This window comes from Pseudophryne corroboree, chromosome 10 (genome assembly GCF_028390025.1).
Source record: "Pseudophryne corroboree isolate aPseCor3 chromosome 10, aPseCor3.hap2, whole genome shotgun sequence".
NCBI lineage: Eukaryota > Metazoa > Chordata > Amphibia > Anura > Myobatrachidae > Pseudophryne > Pseudophryne corroboree.
In genome coordinates, this window is record NC_086453.1 from 323,219,780 (window position 1) to 323,241,544 (window position 21,765).

Genomic DNA, 21,765 nt, shown 5'->3' on the forward strand with positions numbered 1-21,765 from the left:
AACAGCTAGATCCTAAAGAGGCTCAGTTATTTCTATCAGGCAATGGGGGGTATGTACTAAAACTTGGAGAGTGATATATCTAAAATGTACCAATCAGCTTATAACTACCATGTTACAGGCAGGGTGTGAAAAATGATTGACTGGAACTTTATCTCTCTCCACTTTACCACTTTCCAAGACATTGGAGTCTATTTACTAAGCCTTGGATAGAGATACCAGCCAATCGACCCCTAACTGCCATGTTACAGGTTGTGTTTGATAAAGGAACTGGTTGGCTGTTACTTTATCTCCGTCCACTTTATCTCTCTCCAAGGTTTAGTAAATAGGACCCTTAGTACATCTGCCCCAATGACTGCACAAACTTTACAGTCAGTGACCAATTGCACGTTCCACCGATCCCAGTCTATAAATCGTGATAAGATTGTTTAGGATTGGTGGCTATTCTGGGACCACACAAGCAGCAATGTGTGACCAATTAGTTATAGAATATCTGTCATGACCAGTGTCTCTATGTCCAGCCTCACTCATTGTGTTCTTCAGATATATGGGTGGTTTATTTTTCCATTTGAATATATACACTAGACGATAGGTGCCCACACACAATTCAATCTGGCCTCCCATCCACCACCCAATAAGCTGAAGATCTGTCTGATTTGCCCATACAAAAAGGTGAGTGTTCCGGAAGCTCTGCACTTAGACCAACTGGCCGGAACCAACAAAAATCACTCCTTAACCACAGTCCAACAGTGTGCACGGTCATATACAGTCATCCTGCGACTAGGGATAGACATCAGATGCCAATGACTGGAAACCATCGATATTCCTGTCTCAGTGGAAATGGTTTTTCGATTCGATGCAGGGATTGCGATGGTTGCATTACTTAAATTCAACTGCAGAAACCTGAAAGCGTCTCCACAAAAGAAAACCTTTGTGTATGCACCAGTTTCCGATGTCAACGGTGCACCATATAACCATCAATGGTTTCCTTGAGATGGCTAAATACCATGGCAAAGTACATTTTGATGGCAGCATCATCGCCACTATTCAGTGGCTACATCCCTAGATCTGAACTCATTCCCTGTCTATTTGGAATAACAGATTCTGACCACTAATAAGTCTGTGGCCTATTTTTGACCCATAACCAAGGGCATAGCTACCATACTGTAGGGGCAGGAAGTGCAGCTACTATGGGGCCCAGAGCTGAGAGGGGCCCGCCTTCCCTGTCACAGCTTCATGTGTTATATACAGGGGCGTAGTTACTATAGGTGCAGGGAGTGCAGCTGCTATGAGGCCCAGAGCTGAGAGGGGCCTGCCTTCCCAGCACAGTTACACTTGTTATATACAGGGGCGTAGTTACTAGAGGTGCAGGGAGTGCAGCTGCTATGGGGTCCAGAGCTGAGAGGGGCCTGCCTTCCCAGCACAGTTACACTTGTTATATACAGGGGCGTAGTTACTAGAGGTGCAGGGAGTGCAGCTGCTATGGGGTCCAGAGCTGAGAGTGGTCACCTTCCCTGTCACAGTTACACGTGTTATATACAAGGGCGTAGAGACACGTACAGTATTAGAACTTGCCCTTTATTGATTAACAATAGCCCATAAATACAGCAATTAGATTAGATGTCAAGCTCAGCCACTTGGATCATCTATGGGCCCATTTTCTGCATACAGATTCACATGTCACAGAATGGTTTGTAATTATATATAGCGATTGCTTAGGAACCTACACAATAGAGCGGTCAGTCAGCTTGGAACAAATAACCAAAATTACCAACCAATCTGGCATTGTCTGTGGTGAGACCTCAAAATCTGTGTAAATAGGGTAATTAATTGTTATTGCACCAAACACAATCAAATCTACTTACCAAAAGGGAAGAGATTTAAACCCTAAGGATTCCTGTGCTTTGGGAACACAAAAGTCACAGTGAGGAATATTTGCTTATAATCAAACTGTTTTAATTAAGTCAAGGTGGTTTAAGGGAAAACAAAGCAACACCCTGACCCATCCAAGTAGGGTAGTATCTGTCAACAAACGGCAACACACACCAAGCCAGACTGAGCATGCGGCTTGTAGGGCCCAATGGCCTTTTATTTATATTAGGTCGTTGTTCCATAATTCCTGTATCGCTCAGTACAATCGGTGATGACATAATGGGACATGATATGTTAACTTATCCGGATTTAACCCTTTCCCTGCTGCGTTATTACTCAGGAGGTTTCTCATAGACAGAGAGCCCAGGTGATGATTTGTGGGCACACCAGTACATTTACTGACCTGAAGCTGACAATACTGGGTTAAGTTATTCAGAAGGTCCGTGTAGGTATTGACCTAAACTTTTAACGCTGGATTATTCAGTGTGCCATGACCCAACTTGCAGCCGCATCAGATTCCTAAAGCATTAAATAGGCACTTAACCCTTTCACTGCTGAGAAAAGGACCCTTTTCAGGTTCCCAAACATCATCACTCTTTAGGTCTCCTGCAATCAAATCACTGGATTGAAAAACTCTTTACAGCTGCTCTGTCCTTGCAGGCATGACATAGATAGATAGATAGATAGATAGATAGATAGATAGATAGATAGATAGATAGATAGATAGATCTCTATCTATCACACATACACACTCATATATCCATACATACACTCTTTGAGGACAGGAGTGCAGGGTATTACTTATTCTTCTATAAATTTAGTTTTCCAATCTTTTGACAGTCACCCCTCACCCCAAAAAAACTTCACCTAGAACTGGTTTATTAACCCTTTGACAGTGTCAAGCAGTCCATGAACATGTATAATGAATAAATGCTGGTGTATTAACCCTGCCATTACTGGTCTTGAAACTTTCCAGAGCTGGGGGGGGTTAAAACTTTGGAGACTTTTTACATATCACCTCTACCTGACAGCTCCCAGAAGTCCTACAATGGAACACAAGCAGATTGCAGGGGGGAATGGACACATTTGTATCTTTTCCTTACAGTGACAATGTGATAGATGAGTGCAGACAGCAGTCTATATTATACCCAGGCATACCAGGTGCTGTGTGGGCATAGCAGGTACGGCACTGGCTCCGGGGCAGCCGGGCATTATCCAGCAGACCTTATGCAGCCAGGAGAAAAGTCGGGACTGCGGGTCAGCTGGAAGAGCAGTGTGAGGAGGAGGTTCTGTTACTGGGGCTGGCCGGTCTCCTGGGTAGGTGCTGTGCAGGGCTGAGTCCCGCCGTTCCCGGTAACAGCTGCTCCCCAGCAAGTCCCTGCATGCAGACAGCCCTGAGGGAGGGTGGAGGCAGGGAGGAAGGAGGGTGCATGTATGTGTGTGTGTGTGTGTGTATATGTGTATGGGGGGGGGGGGGGGGGAGGGGGCCGCTCCTGCACACAGGACTGAGACATCCCTTACACTTTATCCGTCACTCAGGCTTAATGGGGTATAAAAGTCCCCTGCACTGTGCCAGGGAAGGGAGAGGAGCAGCAGGCACTGCATAGGGGGCGGAAAGTGCAGCGCAGGACCCCTGGAAGACAGGGACAGTGCAGGGACCTCTGCTCCATGTAGCTGCCCTGGGCAATGAGCAGTGGGCAGGAGCCTGGCTCTCTTCTCTCAGTGCCACACTCACCCATCTGCTGCTGAGGTTTGGGGAGGGGGTCCCGCTTGGCAGCCGTCGCAGTGAGTCCGGGGGACAGAGGGGCTGGCATGGCCGGGAGCGGATGGTGCAGCTCGGAGGGGGCATCTTGCACGGATCAGAGAGGGGTCAGCATGAGCTGGAGGTGCCTGGGCAGGCTGCTGCTGCTCCCCCTGCACATGCTGCTCTGTGTACTGAAGGCAGCCGTCTCCCTGGTATTGCCCACACGGCTGAGAGACCTGAGAGGGGACACTGTGCTCATCACCGGCGGGGGCAGGGGCATCGGGAGGCACCTGGCCAGGGAATTTGCCAAGCAAGGGGCTAAGAAGGTAAGAGCTGCCCATCTTCCCTCTATATTATATACCATGCACCAATGTCATGCCCACCACCTTTCCTGTATACTATCTACTATGCCCACCACCTTTCCTGTATACTATCTACTATGCCCACCACCTTTCCTGTATACTATCTACTATGCCCACCACCTTTCCTGTATACTATCTACTATGCCCACCACACCTTTCCTGTATACTATCTACTATGCCCACCACACCTTTCCTGTATACTATCTACTATGCCCACCACACCTTTCCTGTATACTATCTACTATGCCCACCACACCTTTCCTGTATACTATCTACCATAAACCATTCCAACCCCATCCCATGCCCACCACCTTCCCTGTATACTATCTACCATGCACCAATGTTATGCCCACCACCTTCCCTCTATACTATCTACCATGCACCAATGTCATGCCCACCACCTTTCCTGTATACTATCTACCATAAACCATTCCAACCCCATCCCATGCCCACCACCTTCACTGTATATTATACATCTAACACCACCACACACCAATCCAACTTCATCTCATGCCCACCACCTTCTCTCTAATAAGTGCCCACCCTGGCATCAGCCACAGTGTTAACCCTAGAAATGCTCTGTATGATTTTGGTGTCTGTCTATATAGCATTGACATTGCGCTGATTTGGGAAGTATGGCTTTAACCCCATGACTGACAGCTAAGAACAGCACTAATTCCCTGCCCAGCCTGTCTGGCAGCAAGTAGGTTACTCAAATCCCATGTGTTTTTTTTTGTGTGTGCGCCATGCTGGGAAGTCTGGCTGGAATCACTTGCAGCTAGGTGGCATCACACTTAGGGTGAGTGAAGGCTCGGGTCATCTGGAACTTCCCCAGGTGGTAAAGGGGTATGTTGGACATTTGTCAGTAGTGCCTCTGTACTGTGTTGCATAGCAGAGGGTGCGTCACCTGTAACACTGTCACTGTGTCTGTGTGTTGTTGTGTGAGAAGTCTCAGGATGCAAGGTCCATGTTGAGGACATGGTCCTGATCTCTACGTCCCAGTGCTTAGGTACATAGCCCTAGATATCACTGTGTACAGAGAGCAATGAACCATCAGCTGGTGGCAGTCAGGTGGCTCAACCGAGTCATGATCCTCTCCAGAAATAGAGCTGGGCGGATCATCACAGCTTGGTAAAGAAAGACCCAGTATTTAAAATGACAGAGCAGTTCCCGAGTCCACAGCACATTCATTTATTCATTCATTCATGGTTGTTGCTTTTGGACACATTTAAGCATACACCTAAAAATTATCTTTCCAATTTGGGATGAAAATCGTGTAATGTATGGGAGAAAATGATGATCGACCAATTGCTCCCCAAAACTGGAAAACCGACAAAATTGACCATTCAGACAAATTGGCTGCATCAAACAGATTTAACCCTATGTGTCTGTTATTGTCCTTCTTCTGACATTTTGGAGCAAATTGTCGATTGTCATTTGCTACCATACATTAAAAGATTTTCGTTCCAACCAGCCAACTATTTGAATGGTTGGAAAAATAATCTTTAGGTGTATGGCCATATTGCTCTAGAGTGGGATTTCCAGATGCATTCTCATTATGTCCCTATGTTCAGTATAGGTGGAAGTGTATGCATGCCGTCTGGGTAACGTGTCTCATTCTGAAGGCATGTGAAAGCTGCATGTGACATTCCGTGTGACTGTCACACAAGTCAGGATCTAAACTCTGGCACGTACAGTACTATTTAAGCAGTTACTTGTATTTTCTATGTTTTATATCACATTGTGCATCATATATTAGGTTAAATGCTCTTATACTGAACAATATGTAGTGTGTGTGTGTGTGTGTGTGTGTGTGTTGCAACTTGATAACATTGCAAAATAGATAGCTAAGGCTTTCACAGCACAGTCAGAACTGCTTACATCAGCTGTAAAAGCAGACGTTCTATCAAAATTCAGGGAAGAGTGTACATTACATATTGCTGTAAGTGCACCATCATTATCACCATAGAGTAATATGAAACAGAATGTAGAGATGACCCAGAGCTTGCAATCTATTTGATGAGTAGTATAGGTATTGCAATATGAGGTTGCTCCATCTGGTTGTCATCTTTCTCCCGAGCTGTATAAAGAGCGACTCAAGTGGTCAGTGCTCTGTGTTTATATGAAGTCTGGTTTATGAGTTTCAGAAGCTACTGATGAGTAAATTCTTTGATTATGGTCTCTAACGTAGCTATCCAAAACTGCTCTTGGCGTCTTGGCATAAACTCAGCTGTACTCCATCCAAGTCGGGGCCTTCCAACTATCTGACGTCATGTGATTGGCTATGTAAGTCCAGACTATTACCCTAAATGTAGCATCAATCAGAGTAGAAGTAGGCGAACTGTGTATTTTCAGCAAGTGCCATCATATGGCATCATGGGACTTGTGGTTACACAACAGATTAGGGGGTAAATTCAGTTAGACATGAGGGGGGCAAGTTGTGGTTGTAATGGCATAGAATCACCGGAAGTGGTAGCTGAACTCGCCCACCTGGTGTCCTGATCTCGCCCCAGACTTGTAGATTTTTGTACGCAGACCTACGAGGCTGCGGACAAAATTCAGTGAGTCTGGGGGTATCCGTAAGAGCAGCATATAGCTAAAGCAGGGTTCAAACTATACAATATATTGGACAAGCATTGTATAGTGTGTACCCTCCAATCCTCCTAGTTCATCGTTTGATGAATTGGGAGATCCCATCGTCCAATTGGATGCACTGCATGTCCAGTGGGACGATTCCACGGGCGACGCAGTATTTTTTCATGAAGTGTATCACGATATATAGTGTGTGTACGACAATGCGATATATCCTTACATCATGCTGCTGGGTCACACTGTTTAGGTGTGTTCCCAGATTAAGGGGTCTATGTACTAAGGCTTGGAGAGAGATATATGGGGTAGGTGTATTAAGCCTGGAGAAGTGATAAAATGGAAGGTGATAACACATCAGTCAGTCAGCTCCAGGCTTAATACATCTGCCCCTTTAAAGTACCAACCAATCAGCTCCTAAATGACTTTTTTTTTCCTTCAAACACAGCCTGCAACATGGCAGTTAAGAGCTGATTGGCTGGTACTTTAGCTCCGTCCACTTTATCACTCTCCAAGGCTTAGTAAATAGACCCCTAAGTCTCTACCTAATTCAATTGCCTAAAGGCCCATACACATTAGACGATGTCGCTCTGTGAGCGACATCGTCTAACGTCTCCCCCTCCCAGGGCGGCCGGTCGGCGGCCGCCTGTACGCACTGAGCGATATGACCGCTCATATCGCTCAGTGACGTCACGCCCCCGCCAGCCCTGCATGAAGGTCCACATCCTTCATGCATGCCCTACCGACAGCGACGATCGTTGCCGACCCGCGGGGCCGCGCATCGGTCGTCGCTGGCGGCATACACACTTAACGATATAATGAGCGACGTCGCTCAAGGAGGGGGAAAATGAGCGACGTCGCTCATTATATCGTTAAGTGTGTATGGACCTTTAAACCATAGGTTGTTTACGGTTTAGCATTGTAAATTTACATTGCAAAGTAAAAATATAAAAATATTTATTTCTCTTAAATAAACAAACAATATGTTGATCCTTTTTATTTCTGTGTCTATCAGGGATTGTTGAATATCAGGCTTAGCTGATGAAGTGTGACCCCTAGGCATCTGCCTAAGGCTGGTCACAGGGCTTCGATACCTGTATGAACATTTTTGACCTTTTTTATATACCCCTATGATGGTGTTGGGCAACAAGAAATAAAGGTGAGATTGGGCTCTAGAACGGCATCTTCAAAAACATTCCTCGCTGTCTGGTTCAGAATTTGCTGTGGCCTGTTTACAGATTACACCTCCACCTATGTTATGTCAGACCAGTAAAACCAGATTCTGGAGAGAAGACTGAAAAGTCACACACAACTGTCCTAGGCCTACAGTTTGGATCAGGCTGCGCTAGAGATAGTGGGATATAGGGTTATATGGCGCCAGATGTACTAAGCTTGAAAAGTGATAAATATCACTGTGATAAAGCACCAGTCAATCTGCTCCTAACTATCATTTTTCAAATACAGCCTGTGACATGGCAGTTAGGAGCCGATTGGCTGGTGCTTTATCACAGTGATATTTATCACTTTTCAGGCTTAGTACATCTCCCCCATGATACTGTCTGTTAGTGGGTGTTATCTGAATATGACACAGTAGTGGCAGGAGGAAGCTAGCTAGTGTGTGATGTCCCCTTACAAGTTGGTTCTATGTGCACAAATGTGTTACCCAGGTCACGTCCCTGTAGTCCCTTATCGATGACAGTCTATGAAATAAATGGACACATCCGGTGGTTATAGGACAGCAATATTTGTTATGGTGGTTGCAATCACCTTGACATACCTCTCTTTACCCAGTAGGTGCCCTGTTCCTACATTATGGCTTGGTTAAGGACAGCTGATATTTTCTCCATGTTATGAATTGGACACTAGGGGCAGTGCTCCATTCAAGTCAATGAATATTAAACTTTTCCTTGGCAGAGAGAGAGAGAGATATGTAAACATTATAGCACATGCCAAGAACCCCCTACACACTGAACAGTTTTCAAAGGCACAATGAAGATGCAGAGGCCAGCTTAGACCAATATGTAAGATCAAGACGTAAATTTAGACCTCAATATTTTATAATGAAAAAAATATTTATGCATATTACGGATAGCCTGGGAGGGGGGGGGGGGGGGGGGGAGTGAGGGGAGACTGGCTCCAGCAGCCCCCCAACAAGACAAGGCAATTAGTACCCAGCCCCCCCTCCCCTTCACCACCACCACCTCTGGGCGCTCCTGTAGGTAGTAACCAAGCAATTTATCTACAAGCTTAGCCAGTGTATTTTGTCCGTCACGCTTATGGGAAAGCCACATAACCTCGGTAAACCATCCTACAGCCCCTGTTTACAGTCCACACACAACTTGCTGAGTGACTGGATCATATACCCCATCTAGAATTTCTGCAGCCTGGTGGGACCAATATGCAGTATGAAGCTCTTATCGTTGTGTATCAGTGCTTGTTTCCCTACAGATTGTAAGCTTGCAAGCAGGGCCCTCCTACCTCTGTGCGGGAGGCATCAAAGTAAAAAATGCGTTCAGACCTCCAAGATTGCCATTTTCAGAGGTTTGACCACATTTCTCATCTGCACCAAGCTCGGGAATGCAATACAATCCAGAGCTTGGGCCCAGTAGGCCTGTCCTTAGAAGCCTATAGTCTTCGTTTTGCAGTGTCCCCTTGTTGCGCACGTGATCTGATGCATGCGCAAAATGACTCCCGGGTCATAAACCCAGAGGTCCTTACTTCGCCAAGAAGAGCTCTCCCTGTCCGAGTTTTTTTTTTTTTAAAGCATGCAGCGTGACTGTTTTAATAAATAAATACTAAATAACCGTTTGCCGTCCCCTGCCGTAGAGAAGGTATATTCTGTATGGAAATTATATTGTTTTACTATAACTGCAGTTCTAAAGCTGATTTTGTTTAAAATGTCTCGCAGTATGTTTTCTCTCTAGTAGATTAACTGGGGAATGTTATGTGCGAAAGCCGGGATTTTATTTCACAAGTAGCCAAATGCTCACCCAGGAACGTCACTAGCATAGAGGGACATTGTTCAAGCTGGCCGCATGTGTGGAGGCAATTACGTGAAACGGAGTTTTTACTTGTGATCTTCAGAATCCAGTGAGATTTTTCCCTCGCTAATGGATTGTAGGACAAGCTTGAAGTAAAGCAGGTCCCTTCCCGAGTGTTACTTCTGACTGTAGCTCTATGAATTGGGACGTGTGAAATCTAACCTGCCAAACTCGTAAATGTACTTTTCACAGTGAGTAGTGAACAGTCTGTCTTCACAGCTACAAATGTTAGTTTAAAGCGGAGAACACATGGATTTAACTCAACAAATCTAGTCTGTCAATTTAGTTCCCTACTAAAAAAAAAAAAAAAAAATCAGAAACGCAGTATATTTATTTTGGGTGTGGTATGGATGGTCGACAGGGTCTGTAGGACGACATGCCCTAGTTTGACAGGTCAAAAGGTCGACACAAGTTTTTAATTTTGTTGTTTTTTTTTCTGTGTCATTTTCTCCGTACAGTGGGGGTCATTCCGAGATGATCGTAGCTGTGCTAAATTTAGCGTGCTGGCCGGGAGCTACTCATCATGACGTCACGCAGCCACTGCGGCCCGCCCTCCGTTCGGTCCGGCCACGCCTGCGTTGGCCGGACCCCGCCCACGAAACGGCGGCCAAACGCCGTCTGGCATGTGCCAGCGCACTGCGGCTCCGGCACATGCACAGTTCTGACCCGATCGTACCGCTGTGATAAACTGCAGCGTGCGATCGGACCAGAATGACCCCCAGTGACCGGGAACCCCAATTAGTGCACTGTGTCCCCTCGCATGGCTCGCGGCTTCGGGCAATGTGCCTCGCTGCGCTCGTCACAGGTTAATATTCCCAATCGTAGTCCCCACGTGGAACGTTAAGTACGAAAAAGTAAAATAAATGTGAAACTCATGTCGACCTTTTGACCTGCCGACCTAGAACATGTCAACCTAGAAACACTGTCGACCTAGTTACTGTCGACTAATAGTGGTCGACCTAGACACTGTCGATCTAGTTACTGTCGACCTAGAGACCGGGTACCATTTATTTTACGCTTCCTTGTGTTCTTTGGTATGGTGCTATTACATCGTCTTTGTCTTATGAGTTACACTGCCCATCCCCCCCCCCCCCACCACTCACTACACTTATTTCCCAATTGCAGTAAACTTTGCTGAGTAAGTGATAATACCGCTTTCAGACAGAAGCCCTGGCTCCGAACCGTGTCCGACCAGGGATACTGAAGACTTTACCGTAGTCGGGAACTGGGTCATCGCTGGTCACACAGGATGCCATCTCCAAGCGCTCCTGAGCCCGCCAATCAGAGCATTTTAGGCGTGACCCAGGTCATGACTTTGACACGGCAGGTGACCCTGCACTGAGCTGGGACCCGGGGTACGTTGACTTGCCTCTGCAATAACCAGGGTTCTCAAGTCAGTGTTGATGAGGTTCTAGACTAATAATAAGACCTGTTGTGAATGTATATGAGCAAAGATTTCTCTGTGTCCTCAAACTGTGGGCCTTATTCAGGTCCGGTTGCAGTAAAGTGAAGGTCGCAATGTTCCGATGTACGGTACATTACGTATGCGCAGGACCTGTGATGTCCAGTACAGGTCCTGTGTCTTCAAACGCAACACGACTGCGAACGTCAGGTGATTGACAGTCCGCTGCCATTTTTTCCCGGGAGTGGGGGTGGGTACAGCGATGGTCTCAGCCAATGGTGTCGCAAGTGATCATAAGCTGCGCCCAAGTATCACACATGCATGCAGGAGGCATTAACTACCAGATGCCTCCTGCTGCGTTACCATGTCTGAGCATCGCTGCTGCTTCCAAGAAGTCAGCAGCCATGCTTACTACAACCTAACCTTAATCAGGCCCTGTGTTTGGTGATAATGTAGTGCACCATCATGGCCACTTCATCATAATTTGCCCACTAGGTGGAACTGTTGAGTAGAAAGCTATGGATAATGCATCATCAATATGCCAGCACTCCTCATTAATTACTGCCAATGGAAAACAATATGGGGGGAATTCAGTTGCTTTTGGGTGCCTGTAAGTAATGGGGGTCCAAAGGATAATAAATAGTTTTGTCAAAAAACGCAAGTGCCGCAGGCATCGATTACGTATCGTCTATTTTGCGCCCAGATGCACTAAGTATAGACCCATGCCAAGTACTGGGCACACTGTTTGGGCACTGAAGAGTCAGACTTTGGCTAGATTTCTGCTCACTACCTGAGAGGGGTGCGAGCGGAAAGCAATTATCCCCTATCGGGCGCACATTACTTAGAACAATTGAATTCCCGACTATATTTGTACACATTATTCAAAACACTGTGCAGATTATCTCGATGATGGACATACAGTATATCCGATGCAAATGATGGACCTACAGTATGGCTGCAGCTTTACAGAAACTGTCACTGTTGAGTGTACCGTGCCTTTAAGATTTAACGCTGCTTCTTGGTGCAGTACATTCTATTTGCTGGATGAGCATTACAGAGGTGCTGACGTTGTATTACCCCAGGTGGAATGCTCTCATTCTGTGGCCTAGAACTCACACCCGCCAGGCTAAGGTACTGTGGTTTAGCGTTCTCGGCATCCCTTAATGAACAATGCACTTCCTCAGCATTTTTCTCCATTCTCTTATACCTAACGACACATTTGTGGATAAGTAGCTGTTCAATTACAATGTACGCACAGCTGCAATTCCTAATCATCGAGGGTAATCTGTCCTGTGGCACCATTTGATTAGAAGTGTATCTTCTGTATTATTGCTTCAGCAGAGCCGGCCATAGGCATAGGCCAACTAGGCAAATGCCTAGGGCATTTGGAATGCCTAGGGGCACAAGCAGCTTCTGCTGATTAAAATGATATGCAGCATGCCTATATTCTGTATGTGACTGCGGCTGTATCTGCATATGAAATATATTGCTAATGTGCGGCATTATGTGTATAAGCTGTACTACACTACTTTGTGTGCGCAACGTATAGAAAGGGCACTACTGTGTGGTCTAATGTGAATAAAGAGCAATATGGTGTGGTGTAATCTGAATAAGGGGCACTGCTGTGAGGAGTAACGTGGTACTACTGTGTGATGTAACGTGAATTAGAGACACTATTACATGATATAATGTGAATAAAGTTGCAGTACTGTGTAGCGTAATTTCAATTGGGAGTATTTTTGTGTGGCCATGTCCCTTCCCAGCAAGAACACGCCCCGTTTTGGGCTGCACATCAAAAATGTGAACACTGGCCCTCATTCCGAGTCGTTCGCTCGGTATTTTTCATCGCATCGCAGTGAAATTCCGCTTAGTACGCATGCGCAATATTCGCACTGCGACTGCGCCAAGTAATTTTACAATGGAGATAGTATTTTTACTCACTGCTTTTTCATCGCTCCGGCGATCGTAGTGTGATTGACAGGAAATGGGTGTTACTGGGCGGAAACAGGCCGTTTTATGGGCGTGCGGGAAAAAACGCTACCGTTTCCGGAAAAAACGCAGGAGTGGCCGGGGAAACGGAGGAGTGTCTGGGCGAACGCTGGGTGTGTTTGTGACGTCAAACCAGGAACGACAAGCACTGAACTGATCGCAGATGCCGAGTAAGTGTGGAGCTACTCTGAAACTGCTAAGTAGTTTGTAATCGCAATATTGCGAATACATCATTCGAAATTTTAAGATGCTAAGATACACTCCCAGTAGGCGGCGGCTTAGCGTGAGCAACTCTGCTAAAATCGCCTTGCGAACGATCAACTCGGAATGAGGGCCACTGTTCCAATTTAAAATATAGGGGTAGGAGCACCAAAATGAGGACTGCTATGGGTGAGGGGTGATAGTGCTAGGAAGGGGTACAGAGTCAGAGCAGAACTATCGTCTGTGCAAGGGGGCACCAGCCAAAATCTTGCCTAGGGCATCATATTGGTTAGGGCCGGCTCTGCGCTGCAGCATTACCCCTCCTACTCGCCTAAATGAACCAGAGGAGTAATATATAGAACGGTGTATACAGATGTGTCCACAGACACCTATCCTCAAATGGCCCCAAATATCCCCATCTAGCGTTTCACAGACTCTACGACTTAGTTGCGTCAATATACCCATCCTAAGTACCTAGTGGGCCTAATTCAAGGTTGATTGCAAAACAACATTTTCCTCTAATGGGCAAAACCATGTTGCACTACAGGTGGGGCAGATGTAACGTGCAGAGAGATTTAGATTTGGGTGGATTGTATGGTTTTTCTGTGCATGATAAATACTGGCTGCTTTATTTTTACACTACAATTTAGATGTAAGTTTTAACACACCCCACCCAAATCTAACTCTCTCTGCACATGTTATATCTGCCCCCGGTTTTGCCCATTAGAGGAAAATGTTGTTTTGCAATCAACCTTGAATTGGGCCCTATAAGCGAACTACTGTAAGATGCAGAGATAGAAGAGAAAGTAGAAGAATGGAGGAAAAAGCAGCAAAGTTTAGTAAATAGTGCAGCAACCTATAGATTTTGTGTAAAATGCAGGAAACTATGGGTTTCACTGCACGTTAAGTCCCGAGGGTACATTTTAACATAGGGGGTAATTCAGAGATGATCGCAGCAGCACATTTGTTAGCAGTTGGGCAAAACCATGTGCACCGCAGGGGGGCAGATATAACATGTACAGAGTTAGATTTGGGTGGGTTATTTTGTTTCTGTGCAGGGTAAATACTGGCTGCTTTATTTTTACACTGCAAATTAGATTTCAGTTTGAACACACCACACCCAAATCTAACTCTCTCTGCACATGTTATATCTGCCTCCCCTGCAGTGCAGCATAGTTTTGCCCAACTGCCAACAAATTTGCTGCTGCGGTCTACTCCGAATTACCCCCATAGATTTTTCCTCACAGCTTCTGATCCTGCAATGGCAAATACACCCTTGGTAACGAACGAGCGGGGTTTCTGCAGTGGATTGAATCGGTCTGTGCCTCCAGTATAAATTGGATGTGTCCCTATATACAAACCTAGCTGCAATATTGAGGACAGTGCACAGCACAGAAATCACGCCGCAAGGCTTATTACGTTATTATGTACGTAATAATAATAATAATTTTATTTATATAGCGCTCTTTCTCCAACAGGACTCAAGGTGCTTTACAGACATCAAAAACAATGCACATGATACAGAGGATTTGAGTAATACAACAATTGACAAGCAACAGACATAAAAGAAAACCTTAAGCCCACAGAAAGCATAACGCAGGATTGGTGCAGGCATTTTGGGTAATAACTTCCAAGGGTTGTGTATTCCACCCTCACAAGGTACCAGGTGCAGCAGTCATCTTAGGCGCTCGGCGTAGGATTACCCAGGGTGGGATAGTCCACCCCTAGAAGTGATGACACAAAATGGGGGTGATTTCAGAGTCCTACAGTTCAGAGTAGGGTTCCATCAAACCATCAGGCCTATGTATTTTTCATCCCATCCACAAGTGTACCATATGGGCAGCCATGTTGGGCGCACTTTGGAGGTTACACTGTGGGAGGTGAGCCATACAAGGGCCAAGGTCATATATGGGAAAACTGATGCTTATGTAGTAGTATGATGTACCCTGCATGTAGGGCACAATGGAAAGGTGTGCAATCAGTGGAGGTAAACATTTCAGGAAAAACACATGGTGGGGTGGAAGCGAGCAATGGAGGGTAAAAAAAAAAAAAAAAAAAAATAGCAGGTAACTAGTGGCAGAGTAGGATTGGGCTAACATTTTGATCAGATCTTAGTACGGGTGGGTAGGAGAATGTGGGGGGCATACTCAATACTCAGAAGCAATGGGGATGTCCCTGCTAGTGTGGTTTGTTATAGTCACACATTTGTATTGCTTGGGGGGGGGGGGGGGTCACGACATTTTTTTTTATTTTTTTTCCATATTCCTATCTTTTCAGACTTTAATCAATCTGTGACGCATCTATCGGTCACTTACAGTGGACAAGCCATTATGTGGGGAATCCGTATTCATTAGAGAGCAGATTATTAGTTTGTTGTGGCTTGGCTATTTCCCTAGACCTTAGTGAGGCAATTTACTTGCTCCAGTCACATTATGACCAACTCCTACATATGACATCGGCAGCACGTAGCCCATGAAGTACGTCACATGACGTGCGCTGGCTTGGTGGGTATATAGGGTGTGTGATAGGCCGTCTGCACATATAACACTTGTTACTGTCATGGGTAAAAGGGGGTGATTTATCAGAGTTGCAAAAAGGGATGATTATCGGCTTTTGGGCCAAGGGTGGCAGTATTTCTGTGTGTGACCTGTCCGCGTGCTGCTGTGGTGAAGGTTTATCGTGACTGGACAGATGGCACCGTTGTGAATAACCGACGTGGAAACTGCGGAGCACCACGTGCCATTGATGTGAGAGGTGAGCGTCAGCTACGAAGGTGCGTCAGGGCCGACCGACACGCTTCAGTGGAGCAGCTCACCGTTACAATGTACCTGGGAGCTACCAGACGTGAGTCTAAAGCGACAGTTCAGCCCGTCTAGCTGCTGTCCGTGCTGCACACAGCGGTTACTCTGGCTATTAGCCGGTGGTCATAATAACGTGACTCAACCGTGTATGTGTTGACCTGACAAAATGGCTGTCTCCTCCGCTCCATGGCCCTCATTCCGAGTTGATCGGTCGCAAGGCGATTTTAGCAGAGTTACACACGCTAAGCCGCCGCCTACTGGGAGTGAATCTTAGCTTCTTAAAATTGCGACCGATGTATGCGCAATCTTGCGATTACTAACTACTTAGCAGTTTCTGAGTAGCTCCAGACTTACTCTGCCTGTGCGATCAGTTCAGTGCTTGTCGTTCCTGGTTGACGTCACAAACACACCCAGCGTTCGCCCAGGCACTCCCACCGTTTCCCCGGCCACTCCTGCGTTTTTTCCGGAAACGGTAGCGTTTTCAGCCACACGCCCCTGAAACGCCGTGTTTCCGCCCAGTAACACCCATTTCCTGTCAATCACATTACGATCGCCGGAGCGAAGAAAAAGCCGTGAGTAAAAATACTTTCTTCATAGTAAAGTTACTTGGCGCAGTCGCAGTGCGAACTTTGCGCATGCGTACTAAGCGGATTTTCACTGCGATGCGATGAAAAATACCGAGCGAACAACTCGGAATGAGGGCCAATGTGTGGTCCGGTTCACTGTAAGGAAGAAAGCTAACAGATATCACCAATGTCACCCGAAATCGCCTATTACATTAAATATTGGTATAAAATAGAGCATCAGAGACACATGATCAGCTTCTTTTGCTGTTGGTAGTGTAGTTAATATTTCATATTATATTCTGTAAAATATTTCCTACCCTGTAGTGTTTGCTCTGTGAAATATGCAATAGCAGAGGGCGTCTTGGCTAGTTTATTACCCCTTTTCATTTGTTCTATTTATTGTTCCATTTTTATTTTTTCAAATGACACTCACTCCTCGGAGTTATTTTGTAATTGCTAATGTTATTCTATTACAGCACCGCAGGCGGATCAGCTGCCAGTTCTGGTTTTACTGGAAATGGATTATTAATATCTTTACTTCTCCCTGTAATAATATTTGTAAAGTGTTGAACTGGCTACCACGCAACCAGTGACTGCATCGCAGAACCGATGGCTGGAGTTTGTATTTGTGTGTTATTACCACCAAGAGAGAATTGTCACTGTGATTGGCTCTGACCGTTTGAAGACCGGGACTCAATGGATGTGCATTTTTGTAGAAAGTTGGAAATAATCCAAGTAACATCTGGGCTGATGCTACCTCTTACCATAGCAGCAGTATCTGGTTTGGTATGTCCATATTGGCTAGGTCTAGCTGCTAGAGTGCTCAGGCCAAGCAGGGCCCCGCTAGGGTAGTTGGCAGATGGCTGCCATTAAATGGATTTCCCATTGAGGTCTAGGTGCTCCGCTTACTTGGGCAATCCGCATCAGAGCCGCTGAGCCTTTTTAATGTAGCAAGCACGGGGGGGGGGGGGGGGGGTGATTGTGGGCAGCGATTTGCATGTGGAGGGGTTGGGGCTACTTGTCTAAATGCTGTCTGCCAGGAGGCTTCAGCTGCGGCACAGTTCAGCCATGATGTGTATGCAGAGTTGCGACTGCAGGAGGCTGGGGGCAGTTGAGAAGGGGGTGGCAGCAAATTATATTGGGGCAGATTTATTAAGACTGGTAATGTGATAAAGTGGACGTTGATAACGCCCCAGCCAATCAGCTCCTAGCTGTCATTTTTCAAACCCAGCCTGTAACATGGAAGTTAGGAGCTGATTGGCTGGTGCTTTACCTCCGTTCACTTTACAGTATCCTATCAACTTCTCCAGGCTAAATAAATCTGCCCCATTGTGTCTAGTGGTGGCATGGCTCCTAAATTTACTTCAGCTGGCAGGACTTGTAAATGATCTGAGTTCATATACCAGTATCTGCCCAATTTACTAATCTGAACAATGCAGAGTTGTAGGCATTACTAGACATGGCTGATTCTCCCTTTCTTCCTTCTCCTCTCCCAGTTAGCAGCAGTGTGGTAGTTACCACAGTTCCCTGATGCCTGGAGTTTGTTCAGCCTGTTAAGAAGTGCATGATGGGGTATCCTAAGTAAATAGCATTTGACAATGCATGCTATGCTTTACACTAACTACCCATCATTTCCTACCAACCCCCGTTTTGTTTTTTTTCCAGTGGTCATCCATAATTGTTACTGACAGAACGTTCCGCAGATATATCCCTTGAGGTCTTCAAGTTGTTTAACATTTTCTCAGCTTCCTTTTATTGTCGTCGTCCTCCTCCTCCTATTACAGCTGTTGGAGAATTACAGATAATTGTTCTCAATTTAAGATAACGAGACTGAAAATGAATCCCTTCTGTCCGTTTTCATGTTCGTTTCAAAGCCGTATGTGGAAAAATGTTGACTGTTCTCTAGATTTCAAGACCATCTCCTTAAAGACTACTTATCGTTGCTCAGTTCACTCTGTCCAGTACAGGAGCATACATCTCAGCAGTCATTTATACAGCGTATTGATTTTTTTTTTTTATTTTTTTTTCCCCTCAGTACATTGAGTTTGAATTATTAAGTGCTGAAGAGACTATTGTCTATATAAGTACCATTACGGATATTGGTCATGAAATTGCTTTCTAAATGCCAATGGAGGCAATTTGAAGAAGATTGAACTCTACAGGGTAGCAATTCCTCACATCCAGATGGATTTCTGACCTTGGTTTTTTTCTTCTTCAACTAATATGTAATTTGCTATATCCCGTTTTCTCTCTACTACCGTTGCGATCCCTGATTTATGGTTTGGCATTCTGTGGGAAGTTTATAAATAAATTGGTGCATGTAAATGATCTTCCCTCTCGGGATTTTTTTTTTTTTTTTTTCGTTTTACATACTTCAGCAGTATTTTCTTTTATGTCCTTTTTGTTTTTTGTTTTTTTTTTCTTACTAAAACTGAAAAGGATTTTCACTCCGTTGAGCTCTTTTCATTTTTAGACCCAAATCTTTCACTTGCTAATTTCATGCTTAGTCCTGAAAAGAACACAAACTTCCTACACAAGGAAATCAGTGGGTGGGTGACGGCCATTCAGAAGAGCAGAGAAAGGAGGCAGGAGTAATGATCTCCCAGCAGTATGCAAGGAGACTTTCCATGGTCTCTATGCAAATGGTACATTTTTATTGGTCAGAAATTCCCAAGGCTGGTTTATTTAAGACCTCAATGAGCTTTCAGTGTCGGATAAAGAGAGTCCCTTTGATCAGACTGTTTATAGTAAAGATACAGTTGTCTCCATTGAAAGTACAATAAATACTTTTAAGAGCCATTGAAGAGGCAACATGAAAGTTGATATGGAAGTCTCTGAGCTGTGGTGACCGTTTAGGTTGGTGGAAGGCTCCACGATCATTGTAAAGTTTATTTGCCTCTTAGTACTTATCATCCAGCAAAAATGGCCAATTTGTGTCCAGAGTCATTTCACGGGACTTCAAAAGGTTATAGGGGTTTTGTTAGGTCGTTGTGACCCTTAGATTACAGTCTTATCTTATTTGAAGGGTTGACTGACTGTCTAATAATGAGGCCTTGAACTTTGATGCCTTTGATGTTGTGTGAACTGTGTATGGAACCCAGCGCCCTGTCTCCCAGAGGCTGATTTTTAGATTTGTTTAAGGGTTTTTCCTTTTTAAATATTCATTTGGCTAAATTCGCCGAAGGCACAATGTCCGTACTTTGTTAGGGTCATGGGATCCCATGATTCATTGTATTTAGCAAGGCCACAGCACCTACAGCCGGAACCTCTGGCAGTTACCTTCATTGCTTCACTGCTACGGAGATCAGACGCAGTGTGTCTAAATTGAGTGCTGACACCCAGCCAAATAAATCTTGGGGTAGAATATCCACCAAAGCACTGTAATTGGGATGAAGGGGATAAAGTAAGAATCATATTTGCATTTTTAAAACCTTTAAAGCCAGGTTTGATATAGCGTATCCCAGTGTTTGTACATTGAGCTACTGATCAGTCAGACAGATGTTGGCAGTGCAGATAGAAGTGTAACCTGTACTTAGGGGGATATGTACTAAGCAATGAAAAGAGCGGAGAAATGAGCCAGTGGAGAAGTTACCCATGGCAACCAATCAGCATTGAAGTAACACTTATAATTTGCATACTTTTAAATTTATACAGCCAACTTCTCCACTGGCTCATTTCGCCACGCTTTGTACATTTCCCTCTAAGGGGTCTATTTAAGGCTTAGTAAATAGACCCCAGTCTTGTATATCTGTCCTGCTCAAGTTCTCAGTCCTCTGCTGCATTAATCTAGATTATGACACGATGAGGGACTTGTATGAAAACCATTCTACATTTAACAATGCAGAGCCTTCCTTTTTTGTTTGTTTGTTTTTTTTTTGTGACCCATAGCAACCAAATGTTTACTTACATTTAAGTGCATTTGTCACCAAAGTCTTGTTCAGAGCATCACATCACAATGTTATGCTATCTGTGGTTTCCTGCTTCCTCTATTCCCCTCCTCACGAGGTCACTGTCATAGTCACGTGCAGTGTCCTTAATGTGTATGTGATCAATATCTTTATTGTGAAGATGAATATTTGCATGCAAATTTACCATTATGGTATTTCTGGAGACACGCTCTGACAAGGGTCCATCCTGGCAATAAAGCTGGGAGCTGTCCTTTGTGGTGTGGGGACTTCGGGTGTAGCGGGTTGCTAGGAGGCATCCTGTTGGATCCTTCTCAGTGCGAAACGTGAATAGAAGTCCACCGGGTCCAATCTACATAATGTATCACATTCCGGAACTTGGCGTACATGCAGTAAGCGGCCATACCTGTTAAGGAAATAACAGCAATTGTTGGGGCATCTTCTTCATCCTGGTCACTAGGCTGTATCCCTGTGACTGCTAAATATGATGGAGTTCAGTCGTGTGCTTCTCATTTAATATCTAGTGATTGCTTGAATTAAATTTGCTTTCTTGACTTCTATCTCTATGTAAGTAGATCTTAATATAACCAGTATTGTGGTTTAGGTTTTTGGACCAGTGGAAGTTGAAAGCTGTTGAAAGCTCATAGCTGTAGGCCACAATTTGTTCAGTACTCAATCCATGATTTGTGTAATAGAATTTTGTGCCGCGATTCCAGGAATAATTATACTATTTCTCCAGAGTCGGAAAGAAATGCTGAATTAGAGGCAATTTTGATTTCCCAAAAGGAAGATGAAAGTAACCGTTTAGGTCTGGATTTCATTATTAAATGTCTCTGGCTTAATAATAACAGATTACATTTTTATGATAAAGGGATTGATGTGGTAGTTACGAAGACACAACTCCATACTGAAGTGTCTAAATGGTTTTCAAAGGTAGCCGTTTCCGTCCATAATGTTGGTTCTTATCCCAGCCCTTTTCCAGAGGGAAAAACACTTCGACAACTGGAACTGGCATCCTAGCACAGTGCGAGGGTACTCCACCATAGAAACCTTCAGAAACAGTCTCAGGACTTGCCTGTGTGTACTGACGCATTTCACTAATGCCCCCTTTAGTTTCTACAAAAAATAAAAAAATAAACCCAAATGCTCTCTTTTCTGTACAGTACACTATTAATACCTAAGTTTATATGGATTTAGTGGGGAGGGGTCCAATTAGCCCCGATGCCGTTTCGGACAATCAGAGCGGCTTGATATCGCGATTGATGACTGGTCATTATCGCGGTATCCAATCAGAGGTAG

The 21,765-nt window shown here is 45.0% G+C and overlaps 2 protein-coding genes across 5 annotated transcripts in view; one reads left to right on the top strand and one right to left on the bottom strand.

Annotated features, from left to right (window-relative positions):
- Positions 1 to 2,467, bottom strand: part of LOC134966638 (arylacetamide deacetylase-like 4) — a 185,860-nt gene extending 183,393 nt beyond the window's left edge. For 2 of the 3 annotated variants that reach the window (XM_063943532.1, XM_063943533.1), the window contains exon 1: positions 2,273 to 2,466. The gene's annotated coding sequence lies outside the window, so the exon portion shown is untranslated. Of the gene's footprint in view, positions 1 to 2,272 lie in introns of all 3 variants that reach the window. The other variant, XM_063943535.1, reaches the window with a different exon arrangement.
- An 889-nt stretch (positions 2,468 to 3,356) lies between these two features.
- The window catches only part of DHRS3 (dehydrogenase/reductase 3), a 35,367-nt gene continuing 16,958 nt past the window's right edge, over positions 3,357 to 21,765 (top strand). The window contains exons 1-2 of one of the 2 annotated variants that reach the window (XM_063943537.1): positions 3,869 to 3,939; positions 7,577 to 7,720. Coding sequence is in view for 1 of the 2 variants with exons in the window: in XM_063943536.1 (XP_063799606.1) it covers positions 3,682 to 3,939 (258 nt within the window). In the remaining variant the exon portion in view is untranslated. Of the gene's footprint in view, positions 3,940 to 7,576; positions 7,721 to 21,765 lie in introns of both variants that reach the window. The other variant, XM_063943536.1, reaches the window with a different exon arrangement.